Source organism: Megalobrama amblycephala, linkage group LG2 (assembly GCF_018812025.1).
Source record: "Megalobrama amblycephala isolate DHTTF-2021 linkage group LG2, ASM1881202v1, whole genome shotgun sequence".
NCBI lineage: Eukaryota > Metazoa > Chordata > Actinopteri > Cypriniformes > Xenocyprididae > Megalobrama > Megalobrama amblycephala.
The window spans coordinates 365,011-380,942 of record NC_063045.1 but is presented as its reverse complement, the minus strand read 5'-3'; the positions used below and the strand labels follow the sequence as shown (position 1 = coordinate 380,942).

The 15,932-nt window shown below is 39.4% G+C and overlaps 3 protein-coding genes across 6 annotated transcripts; 2 read left to right on the top strand and 1 right to left on the bottom strand.

Annotated features, from left to right (window-relative positions):
- The first annotated feature begins 141 nt into the window (after positions 1-141).
- Positions 142-5,083, top strand: apobec2a (apolipoprotein B mRNA editing enzyme, catalytic polypeptide-like 2a). The gene is made up of 3 exons (XM_048181904.1): positions 142-405; positions 2,704-3,227; positions 4,268-5,083. Exons 1-2 carry the CDS (start codon positions 161-163, stop codon positions 3,224-3,226), a joined length of 768 nt encoding a protein of 255 aa, XP_048037861.1. The 5' UTR covers positions 142-160; the 3' UTR covers position 3,227; positions 4,268-5,083.
- An 85-nt stretch (positions 5,084-5,168) lies between these two features.
- pth4 (parathyroid hormone 4) lies at positions 5,169-8,848 on the bottom strand. 3 transcript variants are annotated; one of them, XM_048181906.1, is made up of 4 exons: positions 7,716-8,847; positions 7,175-7,528; positions 6,967-7,079; positions 5,169-5,944 (listed from the first exon to the last, which is right to left on the bottom strand). In XM_048181906.1, exons 3-4 carry the CDS (start codon positions 7,065-7,067, stop codon positions 5,677-5,679), a joined length of 369 nt encoding a protein of 122 aa, XP_048037863.1. In that variant the 5' UTR covers positions 7,068-7,079; positions 7,175-7,528; positions 7,716-8,847; the 3' UTR covers positions 5,169-5,676. The 3 variants fall into 3 exon arrangements, with proteins under 3 accessions (XP_048037863.1, XP_048037864.1, XP_048037862.1); XM_048181907.1 differs by having other exon boundaries at positions 6,967-7,099; positions 7,175-8,848; XM_048181905.1 differs by having other exon boundaries at positions 7,175-8,847.
- A 985-nt stretch (positions 8,849-9,833) lies between these two features.
- Positions 9,834-15,295, top strand: srsf3b (serine and arginine rich splicing factor 3b). 2 transcript variants are annotated; one of them, XM_048181902.1, is made up of 6 exons: positions 9,834-9,987; positions 11,665-11,875; positions 11,951-12,085; positions 13,939-13,977; positions 14,664-14,750; positions 14,836-15,295. In XM_048181902.1, exons 2-6 carry the CDS (start codon positions 11,673-11,675, stop codon positions 14,861-14,863), a joined length of 492 nt encoding a protein of 163 aa, XP_048037859.1. In that variant the 5' UTR covers positions 9,834-9,987; positions 11,665-11,672; the 3' UTR covers positions 14,864-15,295. The 2 variants fall into 2 exon arrangements, with proteins under 2 accessions (XP_048037859.1, XP_048037860.1); XM_048181903.1 differs by lacking the exon at positions 9,834-9,987 and adding an exon at positions 10,062-10,661.
- The last annotated feature ends 637 nt before the right edge of the window (positions 15,296-15,932 follow it).

Below are 15,932 nucleotides of genomic sequence, written 5' to 3'. Positions count from 1 at the left end.
CAACTTTTGACGATGTATCCTGTGTAAGATTTCGTTTATCTATCATCTCTATGGCCAGGAGGTCTTTTAATAGAACAGACCAACAGCTGCACACACACACACACACACTCAAGTGCTGTTATAAATACTGAGGTGTGTGTGTGTGTGTTTAGTTTCAGAGATGGCTGACAGAAAGAGCAGCAGCGGCTCTCGCCTGACCGTCAGGAGGAAAGAGAAAGCAGAAAATGAGGCAAAGAAAGAGGATAAACCTCCGAAAGAAGGAGAGAAACCTGAGGTAAATGGGAAGAACGCGCCCGTGGAGAACGGAGAGGCTGCTGCCGCCGTCACCGGTGCAGAGAATGGAGCCGCAGCGAACGGAGATAAACCTGAGCCAATGGAGCTGCCGCCGTTTGAGATCATCACAGGGTGAGTCTGAAAACACAGAGAGACACGACAGAACATTAGACGAGGAGCTAGAACTGAACCTTCATTTACAGTCCATACCTGTACTACCTTCTTTCTTCTGTGGAACACAACAGGAGATGTTGTTTCTGCTCTCGAGCTCAAAAAAAGACAGAAAACATCATAAACGTACACTTAATTAAAATAAAAGTTCTTTATTAGCATCAATGGTTCCATGAAGAACATCCATGGAACCCCTTATGGTTCTTTAAGTTCTTCAGATTATTAAAATGTTCTTCACACTTTAAAAAAATGAAGAACTGTTCACTAAACACCAAAATGGTGCTTCTATGTCATCAAAAACACCCTACTGGAACCTTAAAAGTTTCGTAAAAGTAGTCAATGTTACTTGTGCGCTATATTTCAACTCTTCTTAAGCCATATGACAGTTGTGTGTGAGGAACAGATCCAGTCATACTTTTGCTCACAAACTTGCTGAATCACAATCGGTCACATGATATGTGATAACCAATGGTGCTTGGGATCAGTGGCATCTTCTAGCGGAGTATGCCAATCTACACAAACACGAATGACAACAGATGACAAGAATAAATTAATAAATGAATAATTAAGGGTCGGTTCCTCAGACAAAGCATTGTGACTTCAGAAGACTTTTTTCTTGATTGGCATTGATGGTTCCATGAAGAACCTTTAACATCAAAGGTTCTTCACACAAAGAAAAAAATGGTTCTTTTAAGAAAGGAATCAAAAATCGTTCTTCTATGGAATTACTGCTTTATTTTAAGAGAGTACATTTCTCCAGAAGACAGAATCTTTTGTGCAGTGAAAAGGTTTCATGTTAAAGGTCCTTCATGGAACCATTAATGCCAATAAACAAGCTTTATTTTTAAGAATAATCTGAAGAATCTCTGCTATAAAGAACCTACTGTGGAATGGAAAGTTTCCAGGGATGTTGAAGGTTCTGCATGGAGCCACTGATGCCAATGAAGAACCTTTGTTTTTAAGAATTGTGTTTCTGTAGGGAATTGCATGAACATTCAGGTCAAAAGCTTGTGTAGAGCAGATAGATTCAACCCAACCCCCACCAAGGTCAGTCGTGACAGGCGGTGATGTGTCTCGCTGTCTGCAGTGTGTCGTCTAAAGAACACGCTCTTAAAAATAACGTTAGAACATCCACCTGGTGCTTTGAAGACTCTAGAAACCAAAACACAAATCTGAAGAACCTGAAATAACAAGAACTTTATTAGTCTCCAACAAGTTCTCAATTGAATCTCATGTAGGTATCAACGTCCTCTCAGATGTTTCTACTAAAATTCCCAAGGAGAAATAAAAACAGACCCAAATGAGTCAGCAGTCGTCGAGTCTAGAGCTGCAAAATGAACGTGGAGCAGCTCAGATCATCTGATGAGAAATTATCATTTCATATTTCTGATTATTACCTAGAGCACAGGTTGAGACATCGTTGAGATGTTTGCTGCATTTCTAAAGGGTTAAACATCTTTGAGTTTTGGGTATTTTGCATTTCCGACTGGCGATTAAGAATCCAAGCGAGTTTGATGAGTTTGATTCTGTCGACACATTAAAGCTGTGAATTGTTATGGATCATCTAATAGCAGGTGCTCATTACAGATGAAACAGGTTCATCTGGCAGCAAACACACACAATACTTCCAAACCGTCTCACCACAAACGGTTCTGTATATGGGTCAGACTCCAAGAATAAAGTTCTGCCCCCGCTGAGGGTATTTATAACCCTGACAACCCTTCCATCTGTCAGCCTGTGAAGGAGCTGTTATAAACGACCACAGAAACCCCCTCGGAGGCTGCAGAATCTGGAATGCTGGGTAATAATACAGCCGAGATACTTTTATGCACATTTAACCTGTTAACTGTAAATAATCACCCTCCTTTTGGAGCATAGCATGAACTTAAATGTTTGCAATTCATGAATGCTTTGGAATACAGACCTAAGTTTGGTTCTTTTTAAAGAGACACTCAGGAGATTATTGCAGTGAAGTGAAAACACATCAAAAAAATTAAAGTGTAAAACAGTTACAGAAGATTAAGCTTACTGTAAAGCAAGCTAAACGTTTTATTTTACACAAAATATATATTTTACAAAATAATCTGGACTCTAAAATTGATAGAAAACTAAAGTCACATGTCTAACCAAGTTGTGTTCCAAACTTTGAGCAGCTAAAAGTATCATGTGACTAATCTGAGCTAAATACCTTGTAATGTGAAGAGGTTCCAGTAGAGGGCGCTGTGCAGATCTTGAATTCACCCCCTTTTATGTCCACAGGGATCGCATGGACCCATTTTTCTTCAAGTTCCAGTTTAAGAATGTCGAGTACTCGTCCGGCCGGAATAAAACCTTCTTGTGTTATCTGGTGGACCAGGGCTCGGACGGCCTCCTCCGGGGCTACATCGAAGACGAGCACGCGGGCGGCCACGCCGAGGAGGCGTTCTTCCAGCAGGTCCTGCCCAACTATGACCCCGCCTGCAAATACACCATCACATGGTACATGTCGTCCAGCCCATGTGCCGTCTGCGCCGGAAAGTTGGCGGAGGTCCTGAAGTCCAGGAAAAGCGTCCGTCTGGCGATCTTCTCCGCGCGACTCTTCGAGTGGGAGGAGCCTGAGATTCAGGCGGGGCTAAAGGCGCTGGCGGCTGCTGGCTGCAAACTGCGCATGATGAAGCCGCTGGATTTCACCTACACCTGGGACACGTTCGTAGAGAACGACGAGGAGCAGTTCACGCCGTGGGAGGACTGCCAGGAGAACTACGAGTACTATCAAGATAAACTGGCCGACATCCTGCAGTGATGTAAGAGAAGATCATTAGCCTACGACAAAACCATAAAAACATTTTTGTTACTTGATATAAAATAAATTTAAAATAAAATTTATAAAAAAAACAGTAATGACTACAAATATACTCACTTGACTCCGTCCGCCATCTTGGATTAAAGATAGCTGCAATGAATTCTGGGAAAGCCTTGTTTTGTGAGGGAGCACCATTTTGAGATTAGCAATGTTCAAGGGTTAGTTCACCCAAAAATTATAATAATATAATTTATTACTCACCCTCATGTCGTTCCACTCCCGTAAGACCTTCGTTAATCTTCAGAACACAGATTAAGATATTTTTGATGAAATCCGATGGCTCAATGAGGCCTGCGTAGCCAGCAATGACATTTCCTCTCTCAAGATCCATTAATGTAATGTATGAGCGTTATGAATCAGTGTGTTGAATCATGATTCGCTCCGAACAGCTGATTCGACACACTGATTCATAACGCTCCGAAGCTTCCTGAAGCAGTGTTTTGAAATCGGCCATCACTATATAAGTCGTTATTTTGTTTTTTTGGCGCACTAAAAATATTCTCGTGGCTTTATAATATTAATATTGAACCACTGTACTCACATGAACTGATTTAAATATGTTTTTAGTACATTAATGGATCTTGAGAGAGGAAATGTCATTGCTCAGGCCTCACTGAGCCATCGGATTTCATCAAAAATATCTTAATTTGTGTTCTGAAGATGAACGAAGGTCTTACGGGTGTGGAACAACATGAGGGAGAGTAATTAATTAAATTATTTTCATATTTGGGTGAACTAACCCTTTCCGAACAGCACGCTATACTACTATTTCTGCAAAATATAGAAATGGCTGAAATAGTAAGTGTAGTCCTTCATTTGGTCTGTCTATCTCAAGTGTGTCTCATATATCGCAGGGATCATCTGATGATTCAGGTCTCACTTTAGCTTCTAGGTCAAGATGTTCTAGGTGACGTTTGAGATATTTTAGACTATTCAAACTCTCATTTTGTCAATTAAAGCCATTGTTTTTATCTTTTGCAGGGTAATGAAATGATAGTGGACGTACACTTGTACAAAAGTGAAGAGAGAGTGTTTGTGTGCATGAGAGAGAAACCCAAACCTTTCACTTTCTGCATCAAGAGACGTTTAGTTACTTGTGATTTCTACCGTGAGGGTTTGAAATCCGAGAATCCTGTAAAACTGATGGATTACTTTAGTACTTTTATGTTTTCTGCAGCGAGAGGATTTATACTTTTTAATAATTCGTTTCAAGTTTGAATGAATCACTGCGTTTTGTTCATCTGCTTACTTTTCTTTGATGTGAAGCATTTCATATTTCATACTGTTTTATATTCTGACCCAGTTAACAAAAATACTTTTTGCCAGCGTTTCCATTAAGTTATGAAAACGTTATTTCTGAATGTTCTCTGAACGTTCAAAACATCCAGTTTTTAGTTATTGTTTCTTGGTTACGCGAACGTTAAGGAAACATTCCATTTATCATTCTTCAAACATTATGGGGACGTTACTTTTCGATGTTCTCTGAACGTTTAAAAAAGACAAACATCCAACTAAAACGTGTCAGAAATAAAACGTTTGTTCATAACTTTGAGATAACGTTGCCTGTTAGCTGGGTGGAACTTCAATTTTACTTCATCATTTTATATTCATGCACAAATTCATACTGGGCACTGTGAAATTCATAATGTTTTGTATTAATACTTTGCAAACTAAACTCAAATTAGATTTGCAGCTGTAGGCCTATATGACATAGTTGTGCAAGCAATAAATATAGGCTACTAAATGGAAACGACCTTCACTATTGTTAGAAAAACGAATAAAAATGCATTGTTTTGGTGTCGTGCTTCATTTTGTGTATTACAAACACACAAACATTCATTACACCATATTTAACCGAATTGAGTTCTGAAATGAACAACAGTTTACTTAAAAGCATCTTTAATCACACACATACATAATAAATCAAAAATACGATCTGTTTATAGCCATCCATATATATCAAGAATGATTTGAAACCCATCCAACACATCCTCTGCTCATAAATAAATCAACACTTACAAAACAAAAACAGCGTGATATTTTTTATACATATATTTTTGGACGTGTAGGTGATTAGTGAAGACCATGGTAATGCGATTGCACGTGGTGTATTTCAAAGAAATATTCTAAACTGATTCTATATTTCTTGAATACATGACAGATTTATACAGGTGAAGATCACGGATGAGCCGCTCTGCGTCTGCGCAGAGGGAGAAACGCGCCAAAACTAGATCGCTTACATTCTAATCAATAACTATCCAATTTTGTTGATTATAAAGGCAGCAATCTAGTTTTGTTCATCAGCGTTTCGCCAGTCAGTCTCATTATAGACGTGGTCGGACTGTCATTGGTTAGTTTTCCCGGGGAATCAGAATGGTGCTCGTATGGCGCTATTTCTCTCCGTCCAGTCCAGAAGTGAGGTGAGGTCTGTACATGTCGCTCAACAGCGTCTCTAGCGCCCTCTTGTGGCTGCTGCTGTCTCTACCGGGCTGAGGACCGCGAAAGCGCCACCTGCTGTCCGGCTCGTCGGTGGTCAGTGTGCGGGTCTGTGCGGTGTGAAGCCCCTCGATCGCACTGGACAGCCAGATCAGTCTCTTCAGACTCTGAATGGAGCGACCGCGATCATGCATCAACTGATGCTCTGTGACCGCCCGTCTGCTGCAGAGAGGACAATTCATCTCAGAACAACTCTTGATAGATAGATAGATAGATAGATAGATAGATAGATAGATAGATAGATAGATAGATAGATAGATTAAAGGATTAGTTCACTTCTGAATGAAAATTTCCTGATAATTTACTCACCCCCATGTCATTCAAGATGTTCATGTCTTTCTTTCTTCAGTCAAAAAGAAATGAAGGTTTTTGATGAAAACATTCCAGGATTTTTCTCCTTATAGTGGACTTCAATGGACTCCAGATGGTTGAAGGTCAAAATTACAGTTTCAGTGCAGCTTCAAAGTGCTTTAAACAATACTAGACGAGGAAAAAGAGTAACCATCGCTCATTTTCGAAAAAAATGTAAATGTGTATGCTTCATATAAACAAATGATCACCTTGTAAGTGCTTCCGCTTTCCGTATTCTTCAAAACGCTTACGCTGTATGTCCTACACCTTCCCTATTCTACTTACGGAAAAAAAACGAAACTGGTTCTCCGTTCGTTCTGTAAGTTGAACAGGGAAGGCGTAGGACATACAGCGTAAGCGTTTTGAAGAATACGGAAAGCGGAAGCACGTTCAATGTGATATTTAGTGTTGATAAAGCATATACACTTGTATTTTTTTAGAAAATGAGTGATTGTTTCTCTAGATAAGACTCTTATTCCTCGTCTGGTATCGTTTAAAGCTCTTTGAAGCTGCACTGAAACTGTAATTTTGATCTTCAACCATCTGGAGTCCATTGAAGTTCACTATAAGGAGAATAATCCTGGAATGTTTTCATCAAAAACCTTCATTTCTTTTCGACTGAAGAAAGAAAGACATGAACATCTTGGATGACATGGAGGAAAGTAAATTATCAGGAAAATTTTATTTTAAGTGAACTAATCCTTTAAGAATGCTCGGTCTCAGTTAATCTCGGTGTTCCACAGGGCTCAGTGTTGGGTCCACTATTATTTATTTTTTACCTCTGGTCATATTTTTGAACTTAGATAGATAGATAGATAGATAGATAGACATACCTCTCATTCTCCTGACACTGTACGGCTGCAACCACCATCAGTATCATGAAAGCGACGCGCTGCTGAGATCTTTGCGTCTTCAACATCATCTGCAAACTCATAAACTCCTTGAGCTGAAGAGCAAAAACATGAACTTTACAAACACATGACTCAGTTAATGAAGCTACTAACTTGAGCGTTAACTTCTCCGGAGGTCAGTAGTACTCACATCGTCTCTCTCTTGGACAGTGAGGCGGCCGTCTGTTCTCCTGCTGTCTGCAGATGCTTGACTGACAGACGGTCAGTTCTCAGGGTTTATATAGACCGCTGGCATCCCCAACACAGGAAGTGACCTCACACAGTCAGACTTCAGAGGAAACGGTCTGAAGAGCTTCTCCTCCTCCTCCTCAAGCCCCAATTATCATGCAATTATGCTTTAGTTGCTTCAATCAAGTCATTTATAATGGATGCATCAAACTACTGATTAATTCACAGGTTGAGCTCAAAGGCACCTGGGATTGAATTTTGGTGCCTTTTTTGTGGGTTGTGAAACTGCTGAGAAAGGCTGTGAGATGTGAATCAGCTGAAAACAGGAGAAAAGTCTTAGTTTGAGAGTTAAAAACTGACGCTGAAAGGAAAAGTCTAAACAATAAAGCTACTGGTGTCCATAACAAGCTTTCTAGTTAAAATGCCTTTTCGTTAGAACTTCAAAACTAAGCAATGCCGTCGGCGTGTTTCCACGTCAGCAGAGCATCGCTAAAGAGACTTACACCATGGCAACCCGTCTTGGATGTGGTTTCTACAGCTGAGAAATGCAGCGAGCGTTTGATGATGGGGATTGCTGCAAAGTCTGACATCTCTGATTAGCAGCCGCCAGATGCCCTCAAACCTACAAAACTACTTGAAAGGGATAGTTCAGCCAAAAATGACAATTTTGTCATCATTTATTCGCCCTCATGTCACTCCAAACCTCTATGGCTTTCTTTCTTCTGTAGAAAACAAGAAGAATATTAGCCTACAGTGGCCATAAAACATACAATAAACATGTTGAGCTAGATAGATGGATCAATAGATAGATAGTTAGAGAGAAAGAGAGAGATCATATATTTGAGTAATTATCTTAAATTAGGTATCATTTGTAAGCTTAAAGGGATAGTTCACCCAAAAATAAAAATGATCTCAAGCTTTACTCACCCTCACGCCATCCTATAGGTGTATATGACTATCTTCTTTCATACGAACACAATCAGAGATATATTTAAAAATATAGTCGTCCAAGGTTTACTCGTAGAACGTCATGTCATTGTGTACTACATCGCGGAAGTTAACACTTTTTGGACGTACGTCGAATACGTATGGCTGTTGCGCCGGAAGCTCCTTATTTTAATTTATTAAGTTTTAAATGTGGATATTTTTTTTACAAAAACGTACGAATTCGCTACAAAAGGCCTTTATTAAGCCCCTGGAGTCATATAAACCTAGGAAGGCTTGAGGGTGAGTATATCATGGAATAATTTTCATTTTTGGGTGAACTACTGTATCCCTTTAAACACTCTAAATTTATCCTGTGAAAAAATTGGACATTGCGTTACCTTTGAAACAGTATTAAAACCTTTTAGTAGCTCAATTTTTGTGATGTCAACTTCAAATTTGGAACACAATACAACTTTGATTTTCTAGTCCAAATGATTATGTAGAACATATTTTTTTATTTAAATACAACATTAGTTCAGTACATTTGCTTTACAGTAAATGATTATAAATTAGGTGTCATTCAAAGCTTTAAGGGTTAGTGGGTTAGTTCAACTTCAGGAAGCTTTGGAGCGTTATGAATCTTTTGTGTCGAATCATGATTCGGATCGTGTGTCAAACCGCCAAACTGCTGAAATCACGTGACTTTGGCACTCTGAACCGCTGATTCGACACAAAAGATTCATAACGCTCCAAAGCTTCCTGAAGCAGTGTTTTGAAATCAGCCATCACTAAATAAGTCGTTATTTTGTTTTTTTGGCGCACCAAAAATATTCTCGTGGCTTTATAATATTAATATTGAACCACTGTACTCACATGAACTGATTTAAATATGTTTTTAGTACATTAATGGATCTTGAGAGAGGAAATGTCATTGCTGGCTATGCAGGCCTCACTGAGCCATCGGATCTCATCAAAAATATCTTAATTTGTTTTCTGAAGATGAACGAAGGTCTTACGGGTGTGGAACGACATGAGTTGTTAATAATAAATTACATTATTTTCATTTTTGGGTGAACTAACCCTTTAAACGCTCAAAAATCATCCTGTGAAAAATCGTTTTGAAGTTGCGTTACTTTTGAAACGGTACTTTAAAACCTTTTAGTGGTTCAATTTTTGTGATATTCAAATATATATATAGTATAAAATACATGTTTAGTTCAGTACATTTGATTTACAGTAAATTATTATAAATTAGGTGTCATTCGAAAGCTTAAGCACTCAAAATTCATAAATTAAGTGTCAAAATTCATCTTGTGAAAACCATTTTGAAGTTGTGTTACCTTTGAAATCTTTTAAACTTCTATAACCTTTTGTGTATTTACATTTTTTTGATGTTTTCACTTCTCTGTTGAGTCTCTTTAAAAAGTACCAACCTTAGCTCTCTATTCCAAAATATTCTATTTTATTCTCTTTCTCAACAGATTTAGCATCTCAAGATGCACTGTGCTGGATTTGACATGAATAACCCTGTTGGTTTTTGTGTGCTTCAATACACAAAAACAGAAATGAGAGTTGCTACAGCAAAATCTCCATTAAGGCATCATTTCTGAGGAAGATTATAATTTGTGTTTGCTCAACATTGTGCCAAAACAAAACTGTGGCTAAATTGTGCATTTAAACAGGAGCCACACTCATTTTATATCCTCTTTTCCTCTCTGAAGCCCCGCCCCGCCGCGTGCGTCTGGACGTTCATTACGTGAGCGCCTCCGTATTTCCGCGCTGCGCCATTTCAGAGCGGATCTGATCCAGGAATCAAATACACACGGTCAGAAACACGCGATACTGACGGTAAATTTACTTTTATTCGCTTTCATTCTGTTGTAATGCTTTTGATTCTGTCGTTTGTGGTTTTTAGTGACCAGCGTTAGCAGACAGTTGTGCGTTTTTGCTTAATTTTGGGTCTTTCAGGCGCCATTTTACTATTGACCCAGATTAGCTGTTAGCAGCTTACTTTGAGTCTTTTATCGCGCGTCTTAAATTAACAATGATCTTAATTATATTTACAGCACCTATCGCGCGTTAAAGAGAGAGATTGTGTTTCGCAGTGTTTTGTGTTTTGTGTGTAGTCGCGTGTGAACGCCATGCGCCATTTTGAGCAGCGAACAAAAGCAAAAGACGCATTTTTTTTTCATTACTGTTATTTTCGTAGCCTAATTTACTTTATTTTCAGGCGCTAATCTTTATTTCTAGATTCATTTATTTTGTTCTGCTTTAAATGTGTAACATACCAGTTTTGTAGTAGGTGAAATTAAACAATTTTGCCTATTAGGAACTAAAAAACAACACAAATCAACGGTGTTTGACTCTAAGGGCTCTAGGACAAAACCAATTATTTATCTTTTATTATGTCAAGACAACATTCAACATAAAGAGCAAGAGAATAGAAGAGAGAGACTGGTATTGAGGGGGATGGAGACCGAAATCAGCCACACCTCCATTATCATCTCTCTAGAGATTCTCGGGTTTGTTATTTAAATTAGTGTATAAATGGCACGGTAACTATTGACACACAATTCACGTTTCTATCGGATTTACATTTTTTTTTTTTTATGTTTTTTTTTTTTTACATGTCAAATCTCTGGGATAATGCTGTAAACTATAGGGGGAGGCAGTTGGTACATTAATATATAAGGCTAAATTAACAATTTTGCAAACAAGGCAGATTTCATATTAACGTTAAAGTAACTTTTAATGAATCATAAACTTGTTTTCATTATGTATTTTTTCAATGAAATAACATATTGAAGAACAGGTTAAAGGGTTAGTTTACCCAAAAATAATGTCATTAATTACTCATCCTCATGTCGTTCCACACCCGTAAGACCTTCGTTCATCTTCAAAACTCAAATTAAGATATTTTTGATGAAATCCGATGGCTCAGTGAGGCCTGCATAGCCAGCAATGACATTTCCTCTATCAAGATCCATTTAATGTACTAAAAACATATTTAAATCGGTTCATGTGAGTACAGTGGTTCAATATTAATATTATAAAGCCACGAGAATATTTTTGGTGCACCAAAAAAACAAAATAACGACTTATTTAGTGATGGCCGATTTCAAAACACTGCTTCAGGAAGCTTCGGAGCGTTATGAATCAGCGGTTCGGAGCGCCAAAGTCACGTGATTTCAGCAGTTTGGCTGTTTGACATGCGATCCGAATCATGATTCGACACAAAAGATTCATAACGCTCCGAAGCTTCCTGAAGCAGTGTTTTGAAATCGGCCATCACTATTTAAGTCTTTATTTTGTTATTTTTGGCGCACCAAAAATATCCTCCATATTTTAATTTTTGGGTGAACTAACCGTGTAAGTTAAAATGTAATCTAGAGTGCATATATTTATCACATTTATTGTTTGAGTTTCATGATAAAATCAACAGAATTTCAAAGTTGGGACTGTTTCATACACAAAATAACAAACTCATCTCATTACGCTTATGTAACAGTAACTTATATTGTGCAGATTGAGCCATGCATCGCGACTGCCCTCTGGACTGCAAGGTGTACGTTGGGAATCTGGGGAACAATGGGAATAAGTCCGAACTGGAGAGGGCGTTCGGTTATTACGGACCCCTGAGGAGCGTGTGGGTGGCCAGGAACCCTCCTGGGTTTGCGTTCGTTGAGTTTGAGGACCCTCGTGACGCCACAGACGCCGTCAGAGAGCTGGACGGACGGTGAGTGTGGATTAAAAATCTAGATGTTATCAGCAAATTACCCAACGGCTTCGATCTAACCGACGGGTCACGCAGGACTCTCTGCGGTTGCCGAGTGAGGGTGGAGCTGTCCAATGGCGAGAAGCGAACTCGTAACCGGGGTCCGCCTCCTTCCTGGAGCCGACGTCCGCGCGACGACTACCGCAGGCGAAGCCCGCCTCCCAGGCGCAGGTAAACCTGTTTTCCCTCTCACCTGTCTCTCTGTAGATTGTGTTTCAGAGGAAACTAATGCGATTCTGCCCCCCTCCGCCAGTCCTGGAGGCCCCTGCTCCGCCGGTGCCACGTGACCCGGTTCTGATGGGTGTCTGCCGGAGATCTTTAGCTCCTCCATCTTCATTGTCATTGATAACCATTAAACAATGATCTGACTGGGCTTTTCAAATTCTGATAGATTTGTTTAAATGCAGATCAGCAAGTGATTTGGGCTAATCTCGACACCCGGGTCGCGTTTCACGCCGAAATTAAAAGTAGGAACAAGAAAAACGAGCCTTTTGATCGCGTGTTGGGTATCGCTTCACGATAAGGTTCCGTTTGTTCATATTGAACTAACGATGAAAATGACTTCTAATCTTGATGTTGAAATTAACATGAACTAACAATGAACAGTTGTACACGATTAACCAACATTAATAGTCTAACAGATGTACTGCATTACCTGATTTTAACTAATGGGACCTTATTGTGAAGCGTTGCTGCTTTTGTTGCATCTTTGATTTGATGACAATTCAGCACCTTTTTTTCTTCCACCAACTTCTCATTACTGTGATTGTGGTAATTCAACGTATTCAAAATGTAAAGATTGATGTTTTTTACACTTCTAATGAGAATTTTGGCGCGATTGGATGTGCTTAATTGTCCTTAAAATGCGCTTTTGATTTCGGATTGAGATTTGACCCGGATGCGATTTCGCACGCATTGTGAGAGATGATTCTTGTTAATGTTAATTGTGCAAACTTTGCGAATTGGTCGTCAAAGCCCAGTCGCTTGTGTTCAGTAATCTGCTCGGCTCTAGTAATGGTTGGAATGCAATCTTTTGTTGACTTAACTTTACATGAAGGTTGTTTTTATTTTCTTATCTTATCATCTATATTAATAAAAATGAACCCCGTTGCAGAGTCACCACCATGCCTCTCCTCACCACCCTCTGAGTCAGTCTACTAGTCCTCTTTCAGCATCATGTGACCAGCGTGCCCCAATCAGCTGGCTGGGTTGGTGTCACATGACCCAGGCGTGGCCAGTCATCAGGTCGCACCAGCCCATTGGTTCCTGAGCATGCCGTTGTCAGCTCCTCTTCCTCCAACCTTAACACCCAATCGGCAGCGGCCCACTTCACATTCCTGACCAATCAGCGTTTTACGTTCCCCAATGTCTACACTACCAACCACCAGCAACAGCCTTCGGCTAACCAATAAAAGCAGGAAAAATCCACTACATCCAGCCCCCATCCGCAAGCCAGCTAATCAGCTCGCAGCATCTGGCCTGCACTTTCCCGCCAATTCTGCTCCCCGGCCGCCAGCCGCCTCCCCTTCGCCTTTTCTAGCTTGTTGAAAACCGAAAGACTAGTAAGTTTTTCCTGCTTCATACAGTTTAATGCTGAATACAGATATAAGATGAGGAGAAATCTCCTGTTGAGTTGAGAAACACAGGGTTGGTATGAGATCTGAGATGTGCAGACTCCGTTAAGGTTAGGCAAAGCAGACTGATGGGGAGCCCAAACGGAGGTTCAGGTTACATAAGAAGCGTGGGCTTTGAGAGCTGCTCTTGCTTTCTTTCAGTGTCTTCATTCTGTGGGATTGTTTGCAGTGCGTTTCTGTTGAGTTTCTCCTAGTGCACTACTGTGTAGCTCTCTGTACACGAGCGTAACGCTCTTAGCGAACCCTCATGTGGCGAGATCTCCACTCCACCCCTGTATCAGGGCGGTGACGAGTGTTTGACTGTTAGCAGGCTGGAGTTTCAGGGCTTTTGAGGTGCGTTCCCGTGTCGATCGCCGCGCTCACTCGCTCTTCTTCTCTTCTCTTCTTCAGATCTCCCAGGAGGAGGAGCTTCAGTCGCAGTCGTAGCAGGTAAGAGTTAGCGCAACTTTACGCGCAACAAGGCTGCGTTATTGTGCGAGCACTTTATCATTGTGTTGTTTTAGTATCGTATATTTTTTTTAGTAATATTTCGAGAATGTATTTTCCGTTTTGTCATTTTTAAATGTGTACGGAAGAGGATTAGGGCCAAGCAATAATAAAAAAAAAAAAATCTCGAGATTAAAGTTGTTAAATTTCGAGAAACTCGTTAAATTTCGAGAATGAAGTCAAAATAAAATTGAGAAACTCATTAAATTACAAGAAAAAAGTCATTAAATTATGAGAACAAATTTGGAATTTAACGAATTTCTCGCAATTTAACGACTTTTTTCTCGTAATTTAATGAACAAATTCGTAATTTAACGAATTTGTTCTCGCAATTTAACGCCTTTTTTTTTCTTATAATTTAATGACTTTATTCTAAACATTTTTATCGCGACTTTTTTTCTCGAAATTTAACAACTTTAATCTCGATGGTTTTATTTTTTTATTATTGCTTGGCCCTAATCCTCTTCCGTAAACATGTCTATAGTTTTTAATTTTAGTTGTTTTATATCAAGTTGAACTAAATTAAAATGAGATGTTGCTGGAAAACGAGCAAGTTTATTTTCTTCAAGTAACAAACACTTTTACAGTTGTAGTTAACTATAATAACCCTGGTTCTGGACTCCGTCTAGATCTCTTTCCAGAGAACGCAGGAGGGAGAGATCGCTGTCCCGCGACAGGAACCACAAGCCTTCGCGATCTTTCTCCCGATCGAGGAGGTAAGTGTTTCGCTCCTTTATATCGTCCGGCCAGAAACGACGTCCGACACAGAGCTCACATCTCGAATTTTTTTTTCGTTTACAGTCGTTCCAGATCTAATGACCGGAAATGAACCACAACTCTGAGAAAAACGTTGTGACGGGAAAACGTCGATCAAAAACGTTGAAAAGACTTTATTGCTCCGAGTCCCCCATTTATTTTGTTTTTTTTTTTTATGAACATTATTTTAGCGGTTCTCTTTCCTTCTGTAGCTGCGGTTTTAATGCGACAGCATTCCATCTCACACTTCTTTTAAGACTTTTTTTGTTTTGTTTTTGTCGGTGAATGTGATTGGTCCTGCTGCGCTGAGCTCATTTCCTGTCGCCTGAGCTCGACCGCAAGCGTTTTGCTTTGTTTGTGTGCATCAGAGGGGGAAGGTGTAACGGCACTGTGTCGCCAGCAGGGGGTGGAATGAAGAACAGCTTTCATTCTCGTGTTTGTTTTTTTCCTTGTAGTGTTTGTACTGTTTATAATGTTGATCTGAATTAAAACTCATTACAAAATATCCTTGTCTCTTTCTGAATTTTTACAATTCTTGTCCATTTTATAGGGTTGTCTGAATTTAAATCAAGATATTTTGTTTGTAATGTTTGTGCATCTTTCATTGACATTGAATTGCAAAACACACAGGGTTAAGACATTAATGCATTAGCTTTAATTTACAGCATTTATTATCCCTGCAAATGTTAAAGTCTCCATTCAAAGATATATGCTTGTGTACAGTAATGATGACTGACTAGCTGAAAATCCTGGTTAAATATTAAACTATAATGATATCTGTACCTTGTTTGAGGTTTTGCTGTAAGTTTCATTTTGGATCTAACTTGGATTCCTGTTTAGGTTAAATCGCTCATGAGGAATTTGGACGGCCAACAATAAGGTAAAAACATTCTTAAATACAGTAGTCAACATTTGAAGTGGATCTCAACTTTTCATCAAAGTTGTCCTAAAACCACCTTCTAAGGACAACTTAGTTCTTAGGACAAATTTGATCAATTTTTTTTGATCCACTTGTAATGTTGACTACTATATAACTGAAGTATATACAGATGGTGTGCGAGAGGTAAGATGACCTGTATCAGTGTATGTGCAGTATGTTGTAGTACCAGCAGAGGGCGAACTTTAACCCTACATTGACTGGC